This window comes from Bos javanicus, chromosome X (assembly GCF_032452875.1).
Source record: "Bos javanicus breed banteng chromosome X, ARS-OSU_banteng_1.0, whole genome shotgun sequence".
Taxonomy (NCBI): Eukaryota; Metazoa; Chordata; class Mammalia; order Artiodactyla; family Bovidae; genus Bos; species Bos javanicus.
The window spans coordinates 82076015-82100848 of record NC_083897.1 but is presented as its reverse complement, the minus strand read 5'-3'; the positions used below and the strand labels follow the sequence as shown (position 1 = coordinate 82100848).

Here is a 24834-nt window from a genome sequence, read left to right as displayed (position 1 = left end):
AAGAAACAATATATAAACATCCTAGAATTACCACCTATACCCACTTCCAGTCTCTATCTTCCCCAGAGGGTAACTTTTGTGTCTGACTTCTTTCATACAATGTAAGGTTGTCAAAGAAAATACAGGTTGGTTAGTTAAATTTGAACTTCAGATAAATGGTCAATCACTTTGCATGGAAGATACATATATTAAAAATGAGTCATCATTTATCTGAAATTCAAATTTAACTAACTAGACATCCTATATTTTTTCTTTTGCTAAATCTAGTAACCCTAACTCAACATTATGTTTGTGAGATTCATCCATATTATTGCATGTAGTTGTATTCATTCATTTTCATTACTATACATATTCCACAGTTTATTCCTTTCTACTGTTGGATGGGCATTTGAGTAATTTCCAGTCTGGAGCTATTGAATAGTGCTGCTGTGAGTATTCTTGTACATATATTTTGGGAAACATATATACACAAGTTTCTTCAATCCTGATTTCTTCTGTAACTGCTACCCTATCTGCTTTCCCTTTAAAGTTAAACTCCTTAAAAATGTTTACACTGCTTAGCACCATGTGTGAATCACTCTTAAATTTTTTGGTGAGATATACCTACAGAAAACTGCACAAACCATGTGTATAGTTTATTAATAATTATAAAGTGAACACTCATGTAGTTACACTTAGGTTAAAAACAAAACATTAAACAAAAACATTTCCAGCACCCATATATAGTCCCCACAGCTCACTATCCCCTCCCTTTTCTCTAAAAGTAAACACTCCTGATTCTTGTGATAGTAAGTCCCTTGCTTTCCTTGATAGTGGTGCCACTTGTGTATACATATCTAAACAACATAATTTAGTTCTGTTTACTTTTAAACTTTATGTAAGTGGAATTGTACTATATGTAATCTTTTGTGTCTTACATCTTCTATTCAACATTGTGTAAAAGGTTCATATGTTCATATAGGCATAGTTCTTTTATTTCCATTTCAGTATAGTTTCCATTGTATGATTATACCACTATTTATTCTTTCTACTGGTGATGGATATTTCCATTTCCAGTTTCTGGTTCTTATAATCAGTGCATTTTTGTTCATGTATCCTGATCCATATGTGTAAGAATTTTTTAAGGTATATACCTAGCAGTAGAGTTACTGGGTCATAGGGTACACATACACCTAGTTGTCTTCCGAAGTGTTCCAGTGTGTGAGAGTCCATGTTGCTCAACATTCCTGAAGTGGTTATATTCCACATGTTTTAGCAGAATTTTAAACAGTTGCCAGTTCAGTGTGTGTGGAGTGGCAAACTTCACTGTGGTTTTAATTTTCATTACCTGGATGAATGGTTGATCACCTTTGCATATGATTATTGCCCATGTATATTTTCTTTTCTGTTAAAGGCTTAGTCTATTCTTGCCCATTTTTCTATTGTATCAGTCTGTTACTGATTTTAAAAAGTAGTTCTTTATATGCTGTACATTCTAGTCACTCTTCAGTTCAGTAGCTCAGTTGTGTCTGACACTTTGCAACCCTAAGGACTGCAGCAGGCCAGGCTTCCCTGTCCATCAGCAACTCCTGGAACTTGCTCAAACTCATGTCCATTGAGTCGGTGAGGCCATATAACCATCTCATCCTCTGTCATCCCCCTCTCCACCTGCCCTCAATCTTTCTGAGCTTCATGGTCTTTTCCAATGAGTCAGTTCTTCACATCAGGTGGCCAAAGTATTGGAGTTTCAGCTTCAGCATCAGTCCTTCCAGTGAATATTCAGGACTGATTTCTTTTAGGATTGACTGGTTTGATCTCCTTGCAGTCCAAGGGACTCTCAAGAGTCTTCTCCAATGCCCCAGTTCAAAAGCATCAATTCTTTGGTGCTTGGCTTTTTTTAAGGTCCAACTCTCACATCCATATATGACTACTAGAAAAACCAGAGCATTGACTAGATGGACCTTTGTTGACAAAGTAATGTCTCTGCTTTTTAATATGCTGTCTAGATATAACTTCTTGCAAGGAGCAAGCGTCTTTTAATTTCATGGCTGCATTAAATAATCAAGGTGACAATATACAGCCTTGACATACTCCTTTCCTAGTTTGGAAACGGTCTGTTGTTCCACGTCCGGTTCTAGCTATTGCTTCTTGACCTGCATACAGATTTTTCAGGAGGCAGGTCAGGTAGTCTGGCTTTCCCATCTCTTGAAGAATTTTACAGTTTGTTGTGATCCACACAGTCAAAGGCTTTAGCATACCAATGTAGCAGAAGTAGATATTTTTCTGGAACTCTCTTGCTTTTTCACTGATCCAGTGGATGTTGGCAATTTCATCTCTGGTTCCTCTGCCTTTTCTAAATCCAGCTCGAACATTTGGGAGTTCTTGGTTCATGTACTGTTGAAGCCTCACTTGGAGAATTTTGAGCATTATTTTGCTAGTGTATGAGATGAGTGCAATTGTGCGGTAGTTTGAACATTCTTTGGCATTGCCCTTCTTTGGGATTACAATGAAAATTGACCTTTTCCAGTTCTGTGGCCGCTGCTGAATTTTCCAAATTTGCTGGCATATTGAGTGCAGCACTTTCACAGAATCATCTTTTAGAATTTGAAATAGTTCAACTGGAGTTCCATCACCTCCACTAGCTTTGCTCATAGTGATGCTTCCTAAGGCCCACGTGACTTCACACTTCAGGATGTCTGGCTCTAGGTGAGTGATCACACCATCATGGTTATCTGGGTCATGAAGATCTTATTTGTATAGTTCTGTGTATTCTTGCCACCTCTTCTTAATCTCTTCTGCTTCTATTAGGTCCATACCATTTCTGTCCTTTATTGTGCCCATCTTTGCATGAAATGTTCCCTTGGTATCTCTAATTTTCTTGAAGAGATCTCTAGTCTTTCCCATTCTATTGTTTTCCTCTGTTTCTTTGCACCGGTCCCTGAGGAAGGCTTTCTTATCTCTCCTTGCTATTCTTTGGAACTCTGCATTTAAGTGGATATATCTTTCCTTTTCTCCTTTGCCTTTCACTTCTCTTCTTTTCTCAGCTATTTGTAAGGCCTCCTCAGACAACAGTTTTGCCTTTTTGCATTTCTTTTCTTGGGAATGGTTTTGATCACCACCTTCTATACAATGTTATGATCCTCTATCCATAGTTCTTCAGGCACTCTGTCTATCATTTCTAATCCCTTGAATCTATTTTGTCACTTCCACTGTAAGGGATTTGATTTAGGTCATACCTGAATGGTCTAGTGGTTTTCCGTACTTTCTTCAATTTAAGTCTGAATTTTTTAATAAGGAGTTCATGATCTGAGCCACAGTCAGCTCCTGGTCTTATTTTCGCTAATGGTATGGAGCTTCTCCATCTTTGGCTGCAAAGAATATAATCAATCTGATTTCGTTATTGACCATCTGGTGATGTCCATGTGTAAAAGTCTTCATAAAACCGTTCAACTTCTTTGCCAGCTTCTTTGGCATTGGTGGTTGGGGAATAGACTTGGATTTCTGTGAAATTGAATGGTTTGCCTTGGAAATTAACAGAGATCATTCTGTTGTTTTTGAGATTGGACCCAACTGCTGCATTTCAGACTCTTTTGTTGACTATGAGGACTACTCCGTTTCTTCTAAGGGATTCTTGCCCACAGTAGAGATATAATGGTCATCTGAGTTAAATTCACCCATTCCAGTCCACTGTAGTTCACTGATTCCTAAAATGTCAATGTTCACTCTTGCCATCTCCTGTTTGACCACTTCCAATTTGCCTTGATTCATGGACCTAACATTCCAGGTTCCTATGCAATATTGCTCTTTATAACATTGGACTTCACTTCCATCACCGGTCATATCCACAACTGGGTGTTGTTTTCGCTTTGGCTCCTTTTCTTCATTCTTTCTTGAGTTACTTCTCCACTCTCCTCCAATAGCATATTGGACACCTTCCAACCTGGGGAGTTCATCTTTCAGTGTCATATCTTTTTGTCTTTTCATACTGTTCATGGGGTTCTCAAGGCAAGTCACTGTTCAGTTATATTTATTGCAAACCTCCCCACCCCAACATGTTTTGCTAATATGTTGTTCATCTCTGGCTTGTTCATTCACTCTCTTTTCATTTATGATTCTTTTATATTATGTCTTGTTTAAGAAATCCTTCAGAACCCCCAAGGTATTCTGTACTATCTCATAAAAGCTTCACAATTTTGCCTTCACATTTAAGTCTTTAATTCATCTGAAACTATTTTATGAATATGGAATGATGTAGGGGTCCAATTTTTGTTTTCCATGTAAACACCCATTTGTCCTAGCAGTATTTATTGAAAAATCTATCCTTTTCCCTCTGATGAGCAGTGCCACTTCTGTCATATATTAAGTGCCCAAATATACCTTGGTCTGTTTCTGTGTACTCTGTTCTACTAAGTAAAAATAAGTCTTCCAAATCTATGTATATCTCCTCACTTATTGAGGACTTCTTTAATATTTCTCAATAATTTTCCTTATAGACATCTTATACATCTTTTGTTCTGTTCTTGGGTAATTTGTATTTTGACTCTATTGTAAGTGAATTTTAAAATCTTTTAGTAAAGTATGATATACAAACAGAAAAGTACATATATCATAAGTGAATAGCTTGCTGAATTCTCATAAACTGAATAAATTCATGTAACCAGGATAAATATAATCTTTAAAAATTTTATATTCTAAGTTTGTTTTTGGTATATGGAAGTAAAATTTGTTTTTTAATACTGACTTTGTATCTAGGAACCTGGTTCACTCTCTCTGTAATCTATACCCACCTTGCTAAAACCACTGTGTAAAAGATCACCAGTGATATCTTAATTGCCAAAATGAATTGGTTCTTTTCAGTGTCCATCTTACCTGACTTCTCTGTGGCATTGACACTTGAACATATCCATCTTGAAACTCTTCTTGTTTGTGAATCCTCACTCTCCTAGTTCTTTTCTTAACTCAAACTACTCCTTTTCAGTTTCTTTTGCTTCTTTCTGTTCTTAATAATATGCTAATTATTGTACTCAGCATGATTTCCTTGACTAGTAATGAGTACCCATCACCTGCTGTTAGTTCTTCCTTAGCAATATTGCTGCGATTCACCCACTTCCAGTCTGTTCCTGCTGCCTCTGCTAAGTCCATGCCTTACCCGACACACCTGGTCAGGAGTCTCCTAACACTGTCACTCTGAGGACGTTTTCCTTCTAAATATCATAGCTATGCTGATCTTAAAATACCACTTTGTGCATGGCACCTCCTCTGCTTAGAAACTAAGTGGCAGAAACACTGCTATTAGGATGAATTCTAAAAACTGTAGCTAGGCCTTCCAAACCTTTGCACCCTGGTCCCAGTTTACCTCCTCAGCTGTCTTTCACAGCTTCTCTGCCCACGCTCTCTACTCCAGCTACATGGCCTCCACAACATGCCCTGCTATTTCTGGCTTCTGTGTACACATCACAGCTGTCTCCCCTTCTCTCCCACACTGAAGTCATTCTCTCCATTCCCCATCAAACTATCTGCAACATAGCTATCTTTCAAGGTCCAACTCAAGTCTTGGGTTTTTGATGTCACTTTTTATAACTATTTTATCTTCTAATGTATTTCTTCTCTGAAATTCCGTACAACCAGGGAGCCACCTGGTCATTTTCTGGCCCCTCTGTATTTCCAGATTCATTTCTCACCACTTCCCCATAAACTCCAGGGATCTAGCCATAGCAGTCTCTGCTCCGTGCTTTCCAAACAGTACTGTTGTTTCAGATCTCTGCACTGTGGTGCTTGTATTGGCTTTCCCCCCTCAGCATAGAAACATACCAATGTGTTCCTCCCATTTTAAAACAAACAAAATCCTTCATCCTCCTCACACTACTGCTCTTTTCCCTTTGCCTTTCACTCTGCTTTTTTGGCAGCCCTCCATCCTCATCCCATTGAAACTGTCCCTGCTGAGATCAACCAGTGACGTGAATAACTGAATCCATTAGGCTCTTTTCAGTCCTCTTACTTGGTGACTCCATTGTGTCTGACACCCTGCCCCTTCTTCTGGACACTCTCTTTCCTCCTTTGGATCTGTGACACTACCCTCTCCTGGGTTTCCTCTTACTTTTCTTTCTTTCTTTTTAAAAATTATTTATTTATTTTTATTTTTGGCTGCACTGGGTCTTAATTGCTGTGCGAGCTTTTCTCTAGTTGCGGTGAGTGGGGGCTACTCTCCAGTTGTGGTGCCTGGCTTCTCATTGCAGTGGCTTCTCTTGTTGTGGAGAATGGGCTCTCAACACCCAGACTTCAGTAACTGCAGCATGATTGCTCCGTAGTTGCTCAAGGGCTCTGGAGTTCAGGCTCAGTAGTTGTGGCACATGGGCTCAGTTGCTCCTTTCTGGACCAGGGATAGAACCAGTGTCCCCTGCATTGCATGTCATATACTTAACCCCCGGATCAACAGGGAAGCTCTTCCTCTTACTTTTCTGAGGACTTTTTCTCAGGCTTCTCTTCTTCTGCTGCTGCTGCTGCTGCTGCTAAGTTGCTTCAGTCGTGTCCGACTCTGTGCGACCCCATAGACAGCATCCCACCAGGCTCCCCTGTCCCTGGGATTCTCCAGGCAAGAACATTCTCCAGTGCATGAAAGTGAAAAGTGAAAGTGAAGTCGCTCAGTCGTGTCTGACTCTTAGCGACCCCATGGATTGCCTATAATTGAAACATGGCCCAGGTTCTGCCTGGAATTTTTTTTTTTTCCTCTTCCCGCTGTTCAAGCTCCTCACCTTGCCACCTCCCCACCACCCTAAATTATCTCAACACTTAGACGCTTATAGCTCCTACCCATAGGCTGCTGATCCCAAACTTCTGTCTCCAGCTCATATCTTGCATCTACATTTCAGCCTATAAATGTATTTGCCTATGGGGCATCTCATGAATGTCCCACAGGTACCTCCCATGCCACGTGTCCAAAGCTGAACTCCTCATCCCTCTCTGCCTCTGTTAAACCTGTCCCTCCATTACCTCTGTTCAATACTATTAGCATTCCCCCAGTCACCCAAGCCAGAAACCAAGGCATTTCACAGTCTTCCTGCACTCTGATTCCTCCTCCCAATCCCATCTGTCACCAAGTCCTGTCAGTCTTAGTTTCTCATCTCTCAAGTCACTTTCTTTTCTCTAGCCTTACTACTACTACCTTCATTCAGGCCTTCATCATTAGCATATAGCAAGCTTTCTAACTGAATTCCTTATCTTCAGTTAGGCACCTGTTCAAGTTATCTCCCAACCAGCAGCCAGGATGCTCTCTCTAAACTGGATAGCCCTTCTTAGAGCTCTTCCCAGAGCTCCTCACTTTGTACCAGGCACTCAGCATGGCCTTCATGCTCCAGCCTTGCCTACCTGGCTAGCTTCTTCTCTCCCCAACCCTTTGTCACAGTCTGCTTAGCCATACTAAGTGCGCTAAGTTTGCACTCGTCTATGTGTCTTTGTACATCCTGCTCCCTCTGCCAAAAATGACTTCCCCCTGTCTTCACTTGGCTTATTCTATTTCACCCTTCACTACTCAGCTCCAGTTTCATCCCCTTGAGTCACCTCCAGTTCTTTGACCGCCTCCAACTTCTCCCACCCCAACCCCTGCATCTAGGGCTTGCTTCTTTCCTATACTAACACTACCCCAACTCTGTACTATAGCCATCTCCTTGCCTGACTCCCAGTAGACAGCAAGCCAATCAAAAGTGGAAACTAGGTCTTATTCATCTTTGAACCCCTAGGGCCTGGCATAGTGCCTGACATTGTCATAGGCCCTCATTGAATGCCTGAGTTTTTTCTCCCTTTGGTCTGACTGGTAGTTCCTCCTAATATTTCAATTCACAGTTTGGATATCACCCATCTATAAAACCTCTTTCTTGGGTTGAAGTCTTTCCATCAGTTGATTGGAGAAGGCAATGGCACCCCACTCCAGCAGTCTTGCCTGGAAAATCCCATGGGCAGAGGAGCCTGGTGGGCTGCAGTCCATGGGGTCGCTAAGAGTTGGACACGACTGAGTGACTTCACTTTCACTTTTCACTTTCATGCATTGGAGAAGGAAATGGAAACCCCCTCCAGTGTTCTTGCCTAGAGAATCCCAGGGACAGGGGCGCCTGGTGGGCTGCCATCTATGGGGTCGCACAGAGTTGGACACGACTGAAGCGACTTAGCAGCAGCAGCAGCAGCAATTGATGCTCCCATACTGTTTTTTCCTAACACTTTCAAATTTTCAAAGAGACAACAAAAATTTTACAGGAACATTTCTACATCTAGCATCTGGATTCCACCATTAATATTTTAGTATATTTCCTTTATTACATATCTGTCCATTAATCTACATTCTTTTTTTAAATGCATTTTTAAATAAATTGTACACATTAGTACACTTCCTCCCAAATTCTTAAGCTTATGTATTATTAACTGAAGTTTAATATTTGAGTAGACTTTTTAATGTAAAATTTACAATGAAAAGCACAAATTTTAAGTGTATCTTAGCTGAATTTTGACAAATGCATTTACCTAAAAGACTGTAATCCAAAGCGTTTTCATGATATATAAAAGATTATCTCCCTTCTCAGTCAATTGTTAGCCTGAGTCTCGCAGCATTCTCTCTTTTCATTGTAATTATATTTGTCTTCTTTTCTTGTTAAATTTTGAGTTCCTTAAAGGGAGAGACCAGTTGGTATTTTCTTGCCACCTGTGCTAAGCACTGTGCCTGACACACAGTAGGTGTTCTATAACTGTTGACTGGCCAGATATATGAATATCTGCCCTACTCCTGAAATATGAGCACACACTGTATTCATTTTCTTTCTTGTCTCCCGCATCCAAAAAGTTTCTTGGTTATGTCATTTTTATGTCTTAAACACCTTTAACTTTTCAAGACTTTGTTCCTCTCCCATGGTTCCAGTCCTTAACGATCTCTCAACTGAACTATTAAAATAACCTCCTAAATGGTTTCTTAAACACCAGTTTTTTAACTCCCAAATCTGCCTTCCAAATGACTACCAAAGCAATATTTCTAAATCTAAATTTGATCATGTTTATGCCTTCTTCAAAACCTTTCATTTGTGTCCATCATCTACAACAGATGTTTTTAATCTGCCTTCCTTTTAAAGCAGAGGAACTATTTTTAAAATGAAGTCATAAATTCTCACGGTTGAAATAAATTAAGAAACAGATTTGAAATTCACATACATTTATTTTGTAGGTTCAGATATATAACGTTGAGTAGGTCAATCTTCAAGCAATAAGAATATTACAGCTATTTTATTATCACAATTTCTTTATATTCATTTGTGTATCATGAAATTGTTCATGGTAAAAAATGCAATACATTTAACAAAGGACTTGTATCTAGAATATATGAAGAACTCTCAAAATTCAATAGTATAAAAAAAATTTAAAAAAAATTCAATAGTATAAAAAGCAATACAACTAGAAAATGAGCAAGACACAAACAGATATTACACTGAAGAGAATATACAGATGGCAGTAAGCACATGAAAAGATGTTTAGCATCCTTAGTCATTAACCAAAACAAGTAAAAACCATTAGAAGGTTGGCTACCTCTCAAAATAACTAAAAGAAAAAATACCAAATTCTGGCAAGAATGTGATGAAATATAATTTCTCATACATTGCACTATTGAACATTTATTCCAGAGAAAGTGAATGTTCACACAAAAACCTGTACATAAATGTTCATTGCTGCTCTATTGTAATAACCAAAAACTGGAAGCATCTCAAATATCTGCTGCTGCTGCTAAGTCGCTTCAGTCGTGTCCGACTCTGTGCGACCCCATAGACGGCAGCCCACCAGGCTCCCCCGTCCCTGGGATTCTCCAGGCAAGAATACTGGAGTGGGTTGCCATTTCCTTCTCCATCTCAAATGTCTACCAGCAGGTAAATGAATGGTTAAACAAACTGTGGTACATCCACACTATGTAATACTACTCAGCGGTAAAAAAGAACGAACTATTGAAACAGACTCCTTGGATGGATTATTATTGTTATGCTGAGTGAAAAAAAAAAAGGGGGGCTAGTCTCAAAAGGTTATACACTATATGTGCTGTTTATACATTGTTGAACTAGCAAAATTGTAGGGGAGAAAGATTAATGGTTGTCAGGGTGTAAGGATTGGCGTGTGAAGAGGTAAGTGTGCCTAGAAAGGATAGTACAGGAGACCCTTAAGATGATAGAAAATTCTGTATCTTGATTTTGGTGATCATTTCATGAAGTTATATATGTAATATTATACAGAACTATACACATACACAGAGTATATATAAAAACTAAATAACATCTGGGGGTTGTGCTAATGTTAATTTCCCTTTGTTGATTATTGTACTATGATTATGAGAGATGTTACCATTGGGGGAGGCTGAGTGAATGGTACATAAGATCTTGCTGTATATATTTCTTGCAGCTTCCTGTGAATCTATAATTATTTCAAAGTAAATATTTTTAATGCAGTATAAAGAAAAATATTTTTTTCTTTCTCCCCAGATCCCTTGTCTAGGTGTTTAGACAGTCTCTCTATTTAAGTGGAAGCATTCTATGTGCTCTCTTCTAATCTACTCTTTATTTATAGAGATTGTTCCATATTAGCATATACACCTCTACTGTGTTCTTTTTCATGTCTATATATTATATAGCTGTGCCACTGTATTTATTATACCATTTCCCTATTGATGAACATTAGTCTGGTTCCAGACTTTTGCACACTAGGCTCCAATGAACATTCTTAGTGCTTAGTATATGACATGATGGGGATTCTGGATGACAACTACAATCTTATTTAAGGTTTTGTATCTAATTTTTTCTGTAATTTTTCCTTGTCATACATTATCAAGAAAATCCTGATTCATACATTAATATATAATACATAATTGTGAGTTATAAATATTTTTTAACAGCCTACTTTACAGTCTCTTCAATTATTAAACTGATCTAGGAGCTTTGATGAGAAGCTCAGACATTTAAATTCAATGTTGGATCACTAACGATGTATTTCCTAATTTATGTTATATAATAACTATTAATGTCCAACAAGACACTCACAAAGCTTACAAGAAGCACTGAAATCATCTTTTTTTGAGTGCCATTGGCTAAGTGCTTCATATATACTATCTGATTTCATTTTTTTTCCCCAGCTTTATTGAGCTATTCTTGACATATAGCATATATTATGTTTAGGTTGTACAATGTGATGATTTGACACATGTATTTATTTCAAAATGATTACCACAATAAGGTTAGTTAACACCTCCATCTCCTCATATGATTACCATTTGTGTGTGTGTGTGGTGATAACATGTAAACTTTACTCCCTTAGAATAGAGTAGTGGTTACCAGAGGGGAAGGGGGTCAGGGAAAGATGAAATGAGTAAAGGGAATCAACTGTATGGTAATGGATGAAAACTAAAATTTTAATGGTGAGCACACTATAGTGTATATAGAAGTAGAAGTGTAATCTTGTGCACATGGAACATATATTGTTATAAACCAATGTTATCTCAATAAAAATGTTTTAATTAAAAAAATATTTACTCTCTTAACAACCATCAAGTACATAATACAGTACTGTTGATTATAGTCACCTTGCGTACGTGAAATCCCAGAACTTACTCATCTAATAGCTGGATGTTTGTAGCCTTTGACCAGCACCTCCCTATTTCCCCTACCTCTCAGCCTCTGGCCACCACCATTCTACTCTTTTTCTATGAGTTCAGCATTTTTAGATTCCACATATAAATAAGGACATAGAATGTTTGTCTTTCTCCATCTGGTTTATTTCACTCAGCATGATGCCCTTAGGGTCCATCCATGTTAAAAAAGGCAAGATCTTCTTTTTGGTGGCTGAATAATATTCCTCTGTGTGTGTACCACATTTTCTTTATTCATTCATCCATCAATGGCTACTTGGATTGTGAAACTGTCTTTAATAGCATATCGTAACATGTTGAGTTCCATGTTCATTTGGTACCACACCACTGGCTATGAAAATGTGATGAGCACATGAATTGAGTAACTGCCTTTGTCTGGTGTTTCAGTACAAGCCCATGTGCTACAGTGGTACAGTTGTTTGTACAGTTTTCTGTGAGTGTGCCCGGGAACTGGGCAAAAGTCTTGTGCACAGCTACAACCTTAAATTACGCATTTGCAAAAAATTCAAACATGTACAAATAATAGAGGTATATTCAAAGACTGCAGAAAAATTAATTAACCTTGCTGTACAAGATAATGTGTTAGTAGACTCCAGTGTGTTAAGGTTTGTTTTATAGCATATTAGAATGAGCCATTTAAATGCAGTTTTATTTAAAATAGTTAAAATAATTTTAAATAGCAGTGATGGTTGCACAACAGTGTAAATGTACTTAATGCCACTGAACTGTACACTTAAAAGCTGTTAAAATGGTATATTTTATGTTATATATATTTTACCACAATAAAAATAATTTTTAAAACAAAATTCAAATTACAGAAACTCTACAGTATTTTTGTGGGTCCCTGAAGTATCCCTAAGGTCCTGAGGAACACAATTTGAAAACCACTGTTCTACAGGGTAAATACAGATACCCGAGCATGACATATGCTGTTTATGATCTGCCCCTAATTGTCCTCTGGCCTCATTATTTGTTACTCTTTACTTCGTAACTTGCACTGTTTTCCTATTGAACTACCTGTACTTCCTAAATGTATGGTGCCCTCTCTCACAAATATGTGCCTTGACATATGTTACTTCTCTGCCTGGAATGCCCTTACAATCTTTTTTCGTACTCTTCCCTCCTCCATCAGCATTGTCCTAGTCATTCTTCATAATTCAGCTCAAATTTTCAATTCCAAGTCCCTCCTATGAAAACTCATTTGTACTATCTTTATTTTTTCCTTTAATATTATATTTGCAATTATTTTTTGTTGGTGTGTCTCTCTCCCTTTATATTTTTAACTCTTTGAAAGTAGGGATTGTGACTTATTCATCTTTGTATCTCTAAAGCCTAGCACAGTGCCTAGAATATTTAACATAGTCACCAAATGATGAAAAGGACTCAAATGTATGAGGTGAGAAAAGTGGGAGAGTCCAGAATATCTCAGATTTGCTGTTTGTTGGGTGACTGATTAGATGGTGAGACAATGAAAAGGAACAGTGCTGAAAGTGAAATAGATTTGCACTGAAAGATGAATTCTGTGTTGTTCAAGTCTGTGTTATGCAATGTCATCTGTGCACAGCCCACTGGAGGTTATTCAGTTAACAGATAAAATATAGCTTTGGACAATAGGAAAGAGGTCTGGTTTGGAGATGCAGATTTGAGGGAGTCATTAATACAGTATTTATTGGAACTCTAGGCAAGGATGAGATAACCCAGGAAGAATGTATATAGTAAGCAAAAACCTTAAGACAGTCCAAAGAGAATACCAACATTTAATGGGCGGGTTTTGGAAAGGCTACCCCATTAAGTAGACTAGGAATGATTGAGAATGGGGGATACAGTAGTCACATGGCTCTGGAGGGAAGACTTGAGAGTTTAAGATTTCTTTAAATATAGTTTCTACCAACCCCAGCTTTTCAGCCTCAAGTCTCTCGTCTTTCCAAGGTACCTGGTGCCTCTAAGAGAGCAAATGAGCTCATTTCCTTAGAGCATAGAGGTTAGGATCATGGACTTTGGAGCCCAGCTGCTTCATTTGAATCCTGACTCTGCCACTTACTAGCTATGTGACCTTAGGCAAGTTACCTAACCTCTTTGTGCCTCAGTTCTTATATCTGTTGACACAAGGATAATCATGCTTTATGCACACTTTATGGGACCACTGTGAGGGTTAAGTGAGGTAATATGTATAAAGTTCCTAGAACAGTATCTGGCTTTTAGTAAACACTATATAAACTTAGCTGTTATTATCACTGTCATCATCATTATTGTCCCTTTACAGGCACTTTAGATTGAGGCTCCTCCATCCTGCTGATTCAGTTATTGCTTTCCACCTGTACTCTAAAAACATTGAAATCTCTTGTCTTGCCTGTTGGTATTTCCTCTCCTGTGCTCTGTGATCTTACTGGTTATTACTTTCTAAATTCATTTTAATGGTATCTTAGTGGGGAAAGAAATGCTGATGGTCAGTCTTCTATGTTTGAACAGAACTTCGTCTAATGTTCTCTGTGTTCTTTTTGTATGTGGTTTTGTTACATTGATTCCTGTGAAGCTATATCAATTTTTATTGGAATAATGTGTGTCTAAATAATTACAGTTTTATTTTTTGAAAGCCTTTCATACTTTTCCCCCTTTAGACTTTGGTACCAGAAGCATAACTATTTTTTCCTCTGAGATTTAGGGGAAAATCTGTTTTCTTAACGTCTAGCGTACTGATATTTGACCCTGCACCTCGGTCCCCTATAACCAGATTCTCATCATTTCACTTACACTGTCAGTTCTTCCATGTGTGTCAACTTGAAGGCCAAAACAGCCATTTCCTTCTTGCAGTATCCTTTTGCTGAGGAAATTGTCATGAGAATAGATAAGAACTGTATTGGGTGCTCTGCTTTCAGTGTCATGTAACTTAGCAAATAACTACATTATCTAAGTTTCTCTATCCTATTAATAATAACTTACATGTGGATAGCACTTTATAGATCACATTTGATTTTTATCATAGCCTCATGAGGTAAGTAAGGTATGTAATACACCTGTTTTATGGATAAAAGGAAAGTTTTAGTGACTTGTCCAAGGTCATACACATTAATAAGTACCAGAGGCAGAGTTTGAACTAAGATTCTGTCTCCCAATTAAGTTCCTTTTCACCCTATCACCTCTCAGTAGTTACTCCTGTAAGTCTTGTGACCAATTGCCGTAACAGATCATTCCCTTTCTCTCTGAGTATGCAGAGTGTATCTATACTATCATATTACTTATTTTTTACCCCCTAATCTCAACTGTGCTACCTGCCTTAGGCTTATACATGTTTTCTTCTCATACAGAGCAGGGTGTCTCAGCTGTTGCACTATTGACATTTTGGGTCAATAATATTGAGAGGCAGGGACTGTCCAGGGCATTGTAGAAAGTTTAGTGGCATCCTTGCCCTCGACTCACAAGATGCCAGTAGTACTTCCCCTGACCTCACAAGCTGTGACAACCAAAATGTCTCCAGATATCACCAAATGTCCTCAGTTCAGTTCAGTCCAGTCACTCGGTCATGTCCTACTGTCTGTGACACCATGGACTGCAGCACACAGGCATCCCTGTCCATCACCAACTCCTGGAACATGCACAGACTTATTTCCATCAAGTTGGTGATGCCATCCAACCATCTCATCTTCTCCTCCTGCCTTCAGTCTTTCCTAGCATCAAGATCTCTTCCAATGAGTCAGTTCTTCGCATCAGGTAGCCAAAGTATTGGAGTTTCAGCTTCAGCATCAGTCTTTCCAATGAACACTCAGGCCTGATTACCTTTAGGAATGACTGGTTTGATCTCCTTGCAGTCCAAGGGACTCTCAAGTGTCTTCTCCAATACCACAGTTCAAAAGCATCAATTCCTTGGTGCTCAGCTTTCTTTATAGTTCAACTCTCATGTGTATACATGACTACTGGAAAAACCATAGCTTTGACTAGACGGACCTTTGTCAGCAAAGCTCTGCTTTTTTATATGCTGTCCAGGTTAGTCATAGCTTTTCTTCCAAGGAGCAAAGCATCTTTTAATTTCATGGCTGAAGTCACCATCTGCAGTGATTTTGGAGCCCTCAAAAATAAAGTCTCTCACTGTTTCCATTGTTTCCCCACCTATTTGCCGTGAAGTGATGGGACCAGATGCCATGATCTTACTTTTCTGAACGTTGAGTTTTAAGCCAACTTCTTCACTCTCTTCTTTCACTTTCATCAGGAAGCACTTTAGTTCCTCTTCGATTTCTGCCATAAGAGTGGTGTCATCTGCATATCTGAGGTTATTGGTATTTCTCCCAGCAATCTTGATTCCAGCTTGTGCTTCATCCAGCCCAGGATTTCGCATGATGTACTCAGCATATAAGTTAAATAAGCAGGGTGACAATATACAGCCTTGACGTGCTCCTTTCCCGATTTGGAACCAGTTTGTTGTTCCATGTCCAGTTCTAATTGTTGCTTCTTGACCTGCATACAAATTCCTCAGGAAGCAGGTCAGGTGGTCTGGTATTCCTGTCTCTTTAAGAATTTTCCATAGTTTGTTATGATTCACACAGTCAAAGACTTTGGCATAGTCAATAAAGCAGAAGTAGATGTTTTTCTGGAACTCTCTTGCTTTCTCTATGACTCAACAGATGTTGGCAATCTGATCTCTGGTTCCTCTGCCTTTTCTAAATCCAGCTTGAACATCTGGAAGTTCATGGTTCACATTCTCCTGAAGCCTGGCTTGGAGAATTTTGAGCATTGCTTTGCTAGCATGTGAGATGAGTGCAATTGTGCAGTAGTTTGAACATTCTCTGGCATTGCCTTTCTTTGGGATTGGGATGAAAACTGACCTTTTCCAGTCCTGTGACCACTGCTGATTTGATTTAGGTCATACCTGAATGGTCTAGTGGTTTTCCCTCTTTCTTCAATTTAAGTCTGAATTTGGCAATAGGGAGTTCATGATCTGAGCCACAGTCAGCTCCCTGTCATGTTTTTGCTGAGTGTATAGAGCTTCTCCATCTTTGGCTACAAAGAATATACTCAATCTGATTTCAGTATTGATCATCTGGTGATGTCCATGTGTAGAGTCTTTTCTTGTGTTGTTGGAAGAGGGTGTTTGCTATGAACAGTGTGTTCTCTTGACAAAATTCTGTTAGCCTTTGCCCTGCTTCATTTTGTACTCCAAGGCCAATTTTGCCTGTTACTCCAGGTATCTCTTGACTTCCTACTTTTGCATTCCAGTCCCCTATAATGAAAAGGACATCTTTTTTGTTAGTTCTAGAAGATCTTGTAGATCTTCATAGAACTGTTCAACTTTAGCTTCTTCAGCATTACTGATTGGGGCATAGACTTGGATTGCTGTGATATTGAGTGGTTTGCCTTGGAAACGAACAGAGATCATTCTGTTGTTTTTGAGATTGCACCCAACTGCTGCATTTCAGACTCTTTTGTTAACTATGAGGGCTACTCCATTTCTTCTAAGGGATTCTTGCCCACAGTAGTAGATATAATGGTCATCTGAGGTAAATTTGCCCATTCCAGTCCATTGTAGTTCACTGATTTCTAAAATGTCGATGTTCATTCACTCTTGCCATCTCCTGTTTGACCACTTCTGATTTGCCTTGATTCATGGACCTAACATTCCAGGTTCCTATGCAATATTGCTCTTTGCAGCATTGGGCTTTACTTCCATCACCAGTAACATCCACAGCTGGGTGTTGGTTTTTTGTTTTTTTTTTTTAGTTACCTCTAAAGTTTTTTTTAATTTTTTTTTTATTTTTAAAAGTTACATAATTGTATTAGTTTTGCCAAATATCAAAATGAATCCGCCACAGGTATACATGTGTTCCCCATCCTGAACCCTCCTCCCTCCTCCCTCCCCATACCATCCCTCTGGGTCGTCCCAGTGCACTAGCCCCAAGCATCCAGTATCGTGCATCGAACCTGGACTGGCATCTCGTTTCATACATGATATTTTACATGTTTCAAGGCCATTCTCCCAAATCTTCTCACCCTCTCCCTCTCCCATAGAGTCCATAAGACTGTTCTATACATCAGTGTCTCTTTTGCTGTCTCGTACACAGGGTTATTGTTACCATCTTTCTAAATTCCATATATATGTGTTATTATACTGTATTGGTGTTTTTCCTTCTGGCTGGTGTTGTTTTTGCTTTGGCTCCATCCCTTCATTCTTTCTGGAGTTATTTCTCCACTGATCTCCAGTAGCATATTGGGCACCTACCGACCTGGGAAGTTATCTTTCAGTGTCCTATATTTTGCCTTTTCATAATGTCCATGGGGTTCTCAAGGCAAGAATACTGAAGTGATTTGCCATTGCCTTCTCCAGTGGACCACGTTTTGTCAGATGTCAAAAGTCCTACAGAAGCAAAATTGTCCCTAGTTGAGAGCTGCTTCATATAGAGCTGCCTCCTTTCTCTCCTACCTTGTTTTTCTCTCCTGTGACAAATATACCCTTTTAATCTAGTTGTAAAATCTATTATAACATGTGTTCATTATACTTGTGAAGTTCTAGTCCCCTTTTAAAATTAAAATCTCACTTATTTATTTGTTGCCCTAGTGAACGAACACCTGAAGCTATTGAGTAGTATTCTTGATCCTTTTCTCACTTGATCCATTCTCAGTCTTTTAGAGAGAAGAGGAACTTTTGGTCTTACAACTTTATCCAGGCATTTTTCTCCATAGCCATCCTTGATCAGAACTTTTAAGTCTCTTCGGACATGTTCTTCCCAGTCTTTATGATATATATTCTCCATCCATGTCAAGAATTTCTCTCTCAACAACAGGAAATCAAATACTCTTTTGTGATGATTTCTTTCCAGAGACATTCATTTCCCTTGCTCCTTTCTATTCCAAAACCCAAACTCTCATTTGAATAAAAAATTCAGCCTTTTTATTCTTAAGTCTGTGCTTCTTGCTTAGATCACAGTACCCATAATTTCTTCTCAGGGCTTATCTGGGCTTTTGTTGTTGTTCCTGTGAAGTAATAGATGGACATTTTGCTTAATAGGTTTGAAACACCTCAGCAGTCTTTCTTTCACATCCCAGATGGGATATGGGCCAATAAGATGGCACAATGTTCTGTTTGGCTAAAAGATATAAGAAGAGAAAGAACTGAACTAATATGAGGATTAGTACAGGCAATGGTAAGGTTTGATTAATCTCAGCAGGATCTCCTTCACATCCTGGATGGGATAAATGGCCCTGGAAAATGTCAGTAGAAGGAAAAGAAAGAGATGTTTGCTTGATGGAACTTTTTTTGTCTTCGTCATCATCATTCAGTTGCTCAGTCATGTCTGACTCTGTGACCCCATGGACTGCAGCATGCCGAGCTTCCTTGTCCTTCACCTTCTCCTGGAGTTTGCTCAAACTCATGTCCATCGAGCCAGTGATGCCATCCAACCATCTCATCCTCTGTCATCCCCTTCTCCTCTTGCCTTCAATCTTTCCTAGCATGAGGGTCTTTTCCAATGAGTTGGCTCTTCACGTCAAGTGGCCAAAATATTGGAGCTTCAGCATCAGTCCTTCCAGTGTATTCAGCATTGATTTCGTTTAGGAATTGAATTCCTTTAGGATTGACTGGTTTGATCTCCTTGCTGTCCAAGAGGCTCTCAAGTCTTCTCCAGCACCACAGTTTGAAGGCATCAATTCTTTGGCACTCAGCCTTATATATTGGGATATTTGAGCATGTAAATAAACTGAAAAGAAGGAATTTGTAAAGGGAAAATAAATTGAAGATCTAAGAGGAAGGTGGAAGATTGAACGATCCAGGGTCCCTGGGAAAATTAAGGGAATAGAAACACTGGCAAAGGCTAAAGGGTAAATAAAGGTAGTTATTTCCTCCTGAAACAAGGAGAAGAACAGAGGAATCTGTAACAGCAAAGGAAGGACTGTGAAGTGAGGAGAGGGGAAATTAGGGAGCCCTTGTGAAGAATTGATCACCATAATGTATTTGTTGAAATCATATACTAATAGAGTGAAGGTAGATTTCCAGTCTTGGAAATGATGAGTGTTTAGAATAGCTGCCATGGTGAAGGAAGAATGAAGAAGAGAAGATGGTCAATTGACCAAGGGTTCAGCCACGGTCAGATAGCATGTTTTATAATGGATGAATCCAGTCCATTTGATTATGTAACTTTCTTCAGCATTGCAGTGTAGAGAGAAACGCACGTGCACGTGCACACACACACAGCTGGTTTAACCTAGGCCTGGGAATTGACATGGTGGGAATGGCAGAAGGTCGTGGGTTTAATGAGTGCTTGGGAAAGTATAACTGAAATGACTGCAAGGTTCAGAATAGGTAGTTTAAGGCCCAGGAAAGATGATCTACCCAGGGTATTAGAAAGAGTCAGTTGGTATTTCCCTGCTGGTCCAGTGGTTAAGACTCCACGCTTCTACTTCAGCAGGTGCAGGTTCGATCCTTGGTCGGGGAACTAAGATCCTTTGTGCCATGTGGTGCAGCGAAAAAGAGAAAAAAAGAGTGTCAGTAAATTTGTAGCCACAATAAGGGTGAAGAACAGCATCCATGAAAGAAACGGAAGGATGGTAGTAGGATGCAGTCAGAAAGGAATTTTGGAGTTAAGGATCTTATAGATATAGTTGTTATATGGATCTTATAGACCTATAAGGGAGTCCAGTGGCTGAATAAGTAAAGTAGAATAGCACTAACAATCATCATGCCATTTATATATCATATAACTTTGTTTTGTGTAAGGTATCTTATTAACTCCCCACCACAACCTATGAAGTGGGTAGATTTGCCCCTTCTGTAGAACTTACCTAAAATTGCATAACTAGTCAGTGAGAAAGCCAGGATTAGAACCTAGCCACCATTGCCCATGCATTTAACCATTATACTATATAGACTTTCCATGATTGTAATCATTATACTATATAGACTTTCCAAGATAAACATAACCATAAGGGCTTTCAAGGGACCTCAGAGATTATTACAATGTTTAAAAACTAAACCTTTGAATTTAAGAAGTGGAAAAGAATGTTTACTGTATTTGAAGCAACAAGAGGAAAGTATAAAAAGTAAATAACTATACAAGTGGTTGTTGTCATGGTGATCTGTTATCTGTCTGTCTGCTTTGTTTCCTTGGAAAAGGGCAAGAAGTGCCAACTGACTTAATTGTGCTTTCACCTTTGCCCTTTGAACTTTACTTAATTGGAAGACCAACTGTTTGAAAGAGGAAGAGATGGAAAGAAGCTAAAATATCAGAGTGGACATCACCAGCTTCTACCAGCATTATGTTTATTCCCATTTCTACCCATACCACCTAGGGAATATATGGTGTGTTTCTCAAAGAGCATAAGAATATTTGATAAGAACACTAAAGATTTTTAAATAATGTTTTTCTTTTATATAGAGCTTTCTGTTTGGGGAAAAAAAAGACACTCGGAAAAGTGAACAGGATTAAGAGGTTTCCTTAAGATTGCTAACTTAATAATTCTATGGGGTCTTTATTCTTTTCTCTTTCTCAGGATAGGTATATGTTAGATGTTACCAAGCAATTTAAATTTTCTTTCCTACTATTAGGTATTAATATTAACCGAGGCCTCCTATGTTTGGGAAATGTAATCAGTGCTCTTGGAGATGACAAAAAGTGTGGCTTTGTGCCCTACAGAGATTCCAAGTTGACTCGACTGCTTCAAGGTAAGCCCAAAGTGCCTCTAAGAAATAAGAGAGTAACTTAGAATGATAGTGATGAGAATGCAAAGATAGGACAGATATTAATAAAAAGCCAGATTTTTGGACTATTACATACAGAGCTGTCCAATTGATAAACTGGAGAGAGACCTGTTGGCAAGCAGGCTTCTAAGGTAATGGAAAAATGTCTTCATATATGGATTTGAGAGCCAAAAAAATCTGTAGAGTGTCAACTGTACTTAGCACTTTGTATCTGGAAATGAGCTTGCTTACTGTATTTATTAATGCTGACAAGCAGAATTCCCTAAAGAGTTAAAATCTACCTAGAGGAAGCATCCAAAGAATGTTTAATCCTAACAGTGGCTCCTAACTTACTTGGCCCAGGCCCCTGTTGTTTTAACCTGATTAACTGTTGGCGTCACAGTCTCACTTAAGGAGGACACATGCAATAGCATGCTAAACTATATCATTTTACACAACAGAAATTCTTGATGTTTTTATATTGATGTAATAGGAAATTTGTAGATACTTAAGAATTATTTTCTTACAGCTCTGAGATTGAAGTCTCCAACCTAATGGACAGCTTTGCTTGCGTCCTACTTGTTGGATTTCACTTCCTTCCATTATTCTTTTTCAGATTCTCTAGGAGGTAATAGCCACACTCTTATGATAGCCTGTGTGAGTCCTGCTGACTCCAATCTAGAGGAAACATTAAACACTCTTCGTTATGCTGACAGAGCAAGAAAAATCAAGAACAAACCTGTTGTTAATATTGATCCCCAGACAGCTGAACTTAATCATCTGAAGCAACAGGTTAGAAGGGACTTAACATTTGATGGGGAAAATTACAAGTATGTGAGTGGAATGATAGAGCTCCTATTTCTCAGCTTTTTCTCCACCAGGACTTTAGAGATGTTGGTTAAGCATTCTGTTAGTATGAAGACATGTTAAAGTAACTCCTATGAACATGTTTTTTGGTCATATTTAAGAGTAGAGGGTGGCACTGGATATTTCACTGATAAAGAAGTGAGCAGTGAGAGATGGGGCAAGAGAGGTGCAGGAGTCAGATCCCAAAGGTCCTTATATGACTGGTTAAAGAATTATAATAACTCAAGTAAACACTATGACCTGAACTAAAGACAGAAGCAATAAAGAAAGGGGGACAAATTATTGATAGAAACAACAACAACAACAAAAACCCAAGGAGGTAGAATGTATAGAGCTTACAAATGTGGCTACAGATTTGATGTGAAAGGGTAGGTAGGGAAAATCAAAGTTGATCCCCAGGTTTTTTGCTTGGACAACTGAATAAATGGTAGTAACAATCATTGAGTCAGGGAATTTAGGAGGAAAATAGGGGTCAGGCAGGGAAATGGAAATGATGAAATTCAGTTTTGGGCATTTTGAGTTTGAAGCTCTTGAGGGACATCTAAGTAGAGTTATTCAAACATGGCTGGGTATGCAGGTTTATGTAGAGAGGTCTGAAGATACAGATTTGTATGTCATCAGCATTTAGCTATGACAAACCTAGACAACATATTAAAAAGCAGAAACATTACTTTGCCAACAAAAGTCCATCTAGTCAAAGCTATGATTTTTCTAGTACTCATGTATAGATGTAAGAGTCAGACCTTAAAGAAAGCTGAGTGTCAAAGAACTGATGCTTTTGAACTGTGGTGTTGGAGAAGACTCTTGAGTGCCCCTTGGACTGCAAGGAGATCCAACCAGTCCATCCTAAAGGAAATCAGCCTTGAATATTCATTGGAAGGTCTGATGCTGAAGCTGAAGCTCTAATACTTTGGCCACGTGATGTGAAAAACTGACTCATTGGAAAAGACCCTGATGCTGGGAAAGATTGAAGGCAGGAGGAGAAGGAGATGACAGAGGATGAGATGGTTGGATGGCATCACTGACTCCATGGACATGAGGTTGTGCAAGCTCCGGGAATTGGTGATGGACAGGGAAGCCTAGCATGCTGTAGTCCATGGAGTCGCAAAGAGTCAGACATGACTAAGCGACAAAAGTGAGAATTTAGATGGTACCTGATGTTACAAAGTAGATGAAATTGAAGAGTGTCTGGCATGTAAAGGCACTTACTCAATATCTGCTGAGTGAGCAAATGGCAAAGAAGAGAGACAAAGACTAGATAGAACTCAGGGGTAACAGCAGTATTTAAGGAAGGGGAAAAGGAGAGCTGACAACAAGGGAGATGAAGAAAGAGCAAACAGGTAGGAAGAAAATCAGTGGTTCATGGAAGACAAGGGAAGAAAGTTTCAAGGAGGGCTATCAAAAGTATAAATTTATAAAGAAGTGTAAAGATAAGGGTTAAAAAGGTCCATTGATTTTTTTTTTTTTTTTAATCACCAAGAAAGCTACTGATGACTGCAGTGAGAAGAGGGTCAGGGGAATGATGGGAACAGATTGCTATGGGATGGACAGTGAATGCTAGACAAGGAAGTGGAGGAAGTTGGTAGGCTCTTCTTTCAAGAAGGCAAGATAAAAAAAGACAGTAGCTGGTAGTCAAGGGTCAAGGGATATAAATCTGTGTTTTTTTCTCTTTTTTTTTGAAATATGGAAGTGACTTCAACATATGAAAGAACCAGAGACTGGTTGGGATAGACTTGGAGAGACTGAGAATAGGAATGAGTTGATAAGGTGTTTTCTTTTAGTTGAGATCCTCTGCACAAATAAAGAGGGCTTCACCTTAGACAGTAGAGGGGATACTTGCCCATAAGACTAGAAGAAAAGAGGTTAGAATAGGAAGGATACAGTGACACTAACTTAGATAACCAAGAAGGGAAATTGAGCGATATCAGCCTGATGACCATTTTCTTCTCAGAGAAGTGGGAGACAAGGTCATCTTCTAAGAGCAATCAAGCAGATGATAGCATAGAGGGATTGAAGAGAGCTCAAAAGGCTTAAAGTCTTGGAAATGGAAGAAGTAGCTGACTAGGAACGTGAATTTGTGGTGATATCAGTATGACTGTGCAACAGCTCAATAGCACTGGCAGAATAGCAGGTAGCGAGATTGACCCCCTTGGCAAGGGTGTCAGCTTTTCTTGGTATAGTACTCTTCCCAGTGGGAATCTAGTGTTTCTCAACAGTCTAGTGCTCACTCCATCTCTAGCTTCCTCCTCAGTGATAATAATTACAACTCATTTAATCTGTTGTCTTTTCTCCTTTTATTGTCCTTTATTTCCTTCCTAAGGTTCATTATAGAAAATATAAGTAATTTACCTGTTTACAAAATCACTTTAATTGTAAAGTACCTTATTCAGTGCTGCTTCTTTGTTTGCTTTCATGTGTACTCCTATTGCCAGAAATGCTTTTCTTCCTGGTCATTTATTTGTTCATCCATTTCAACAATAAATATTTACTGAACACTATTATGTGCCAGGTACTGTGCTGGAATATATTGTTGAGCAAAGAAGATAGTTTCTGCCTTCATGGAACTCTCCTAATGGGAGAGACAAACAAACATTAAGCACACGATCATAGCAATGTATTATAAACTGGAATAGTGTACTATAGGGCACTGTGAAAGTATGAGCAGGATCTT

General features: G+C 38.8%; 1 protein-coding gene across 5 annotated transcripts in view; it reads left to right on the top strand.

The window, feature by feature from the left end:
* KIF4A (kinesin family member 4A) overlaps positions 1-24834 on the top strand; it is a 130239-nt gene that overhangs the window by 31662 nt on the left and 73743 nt on the right. For all 5 annotated transcript variants that reach the window (XM_061409819.1, XM_061409815.1, XM_061409814.1 and 2 more), the window contains 2 exons: positions 21165-21281; positions 21913-22088. In XM_061409819.1, the coding sequence (XP_061265803.1) occupies positions 21165-21281; positions 21913-22088 (293 nt within the window). The remainder of the gene's footprint in view (positions 1-21164; positions 21282-21912; positions 22089-24834) is intronic.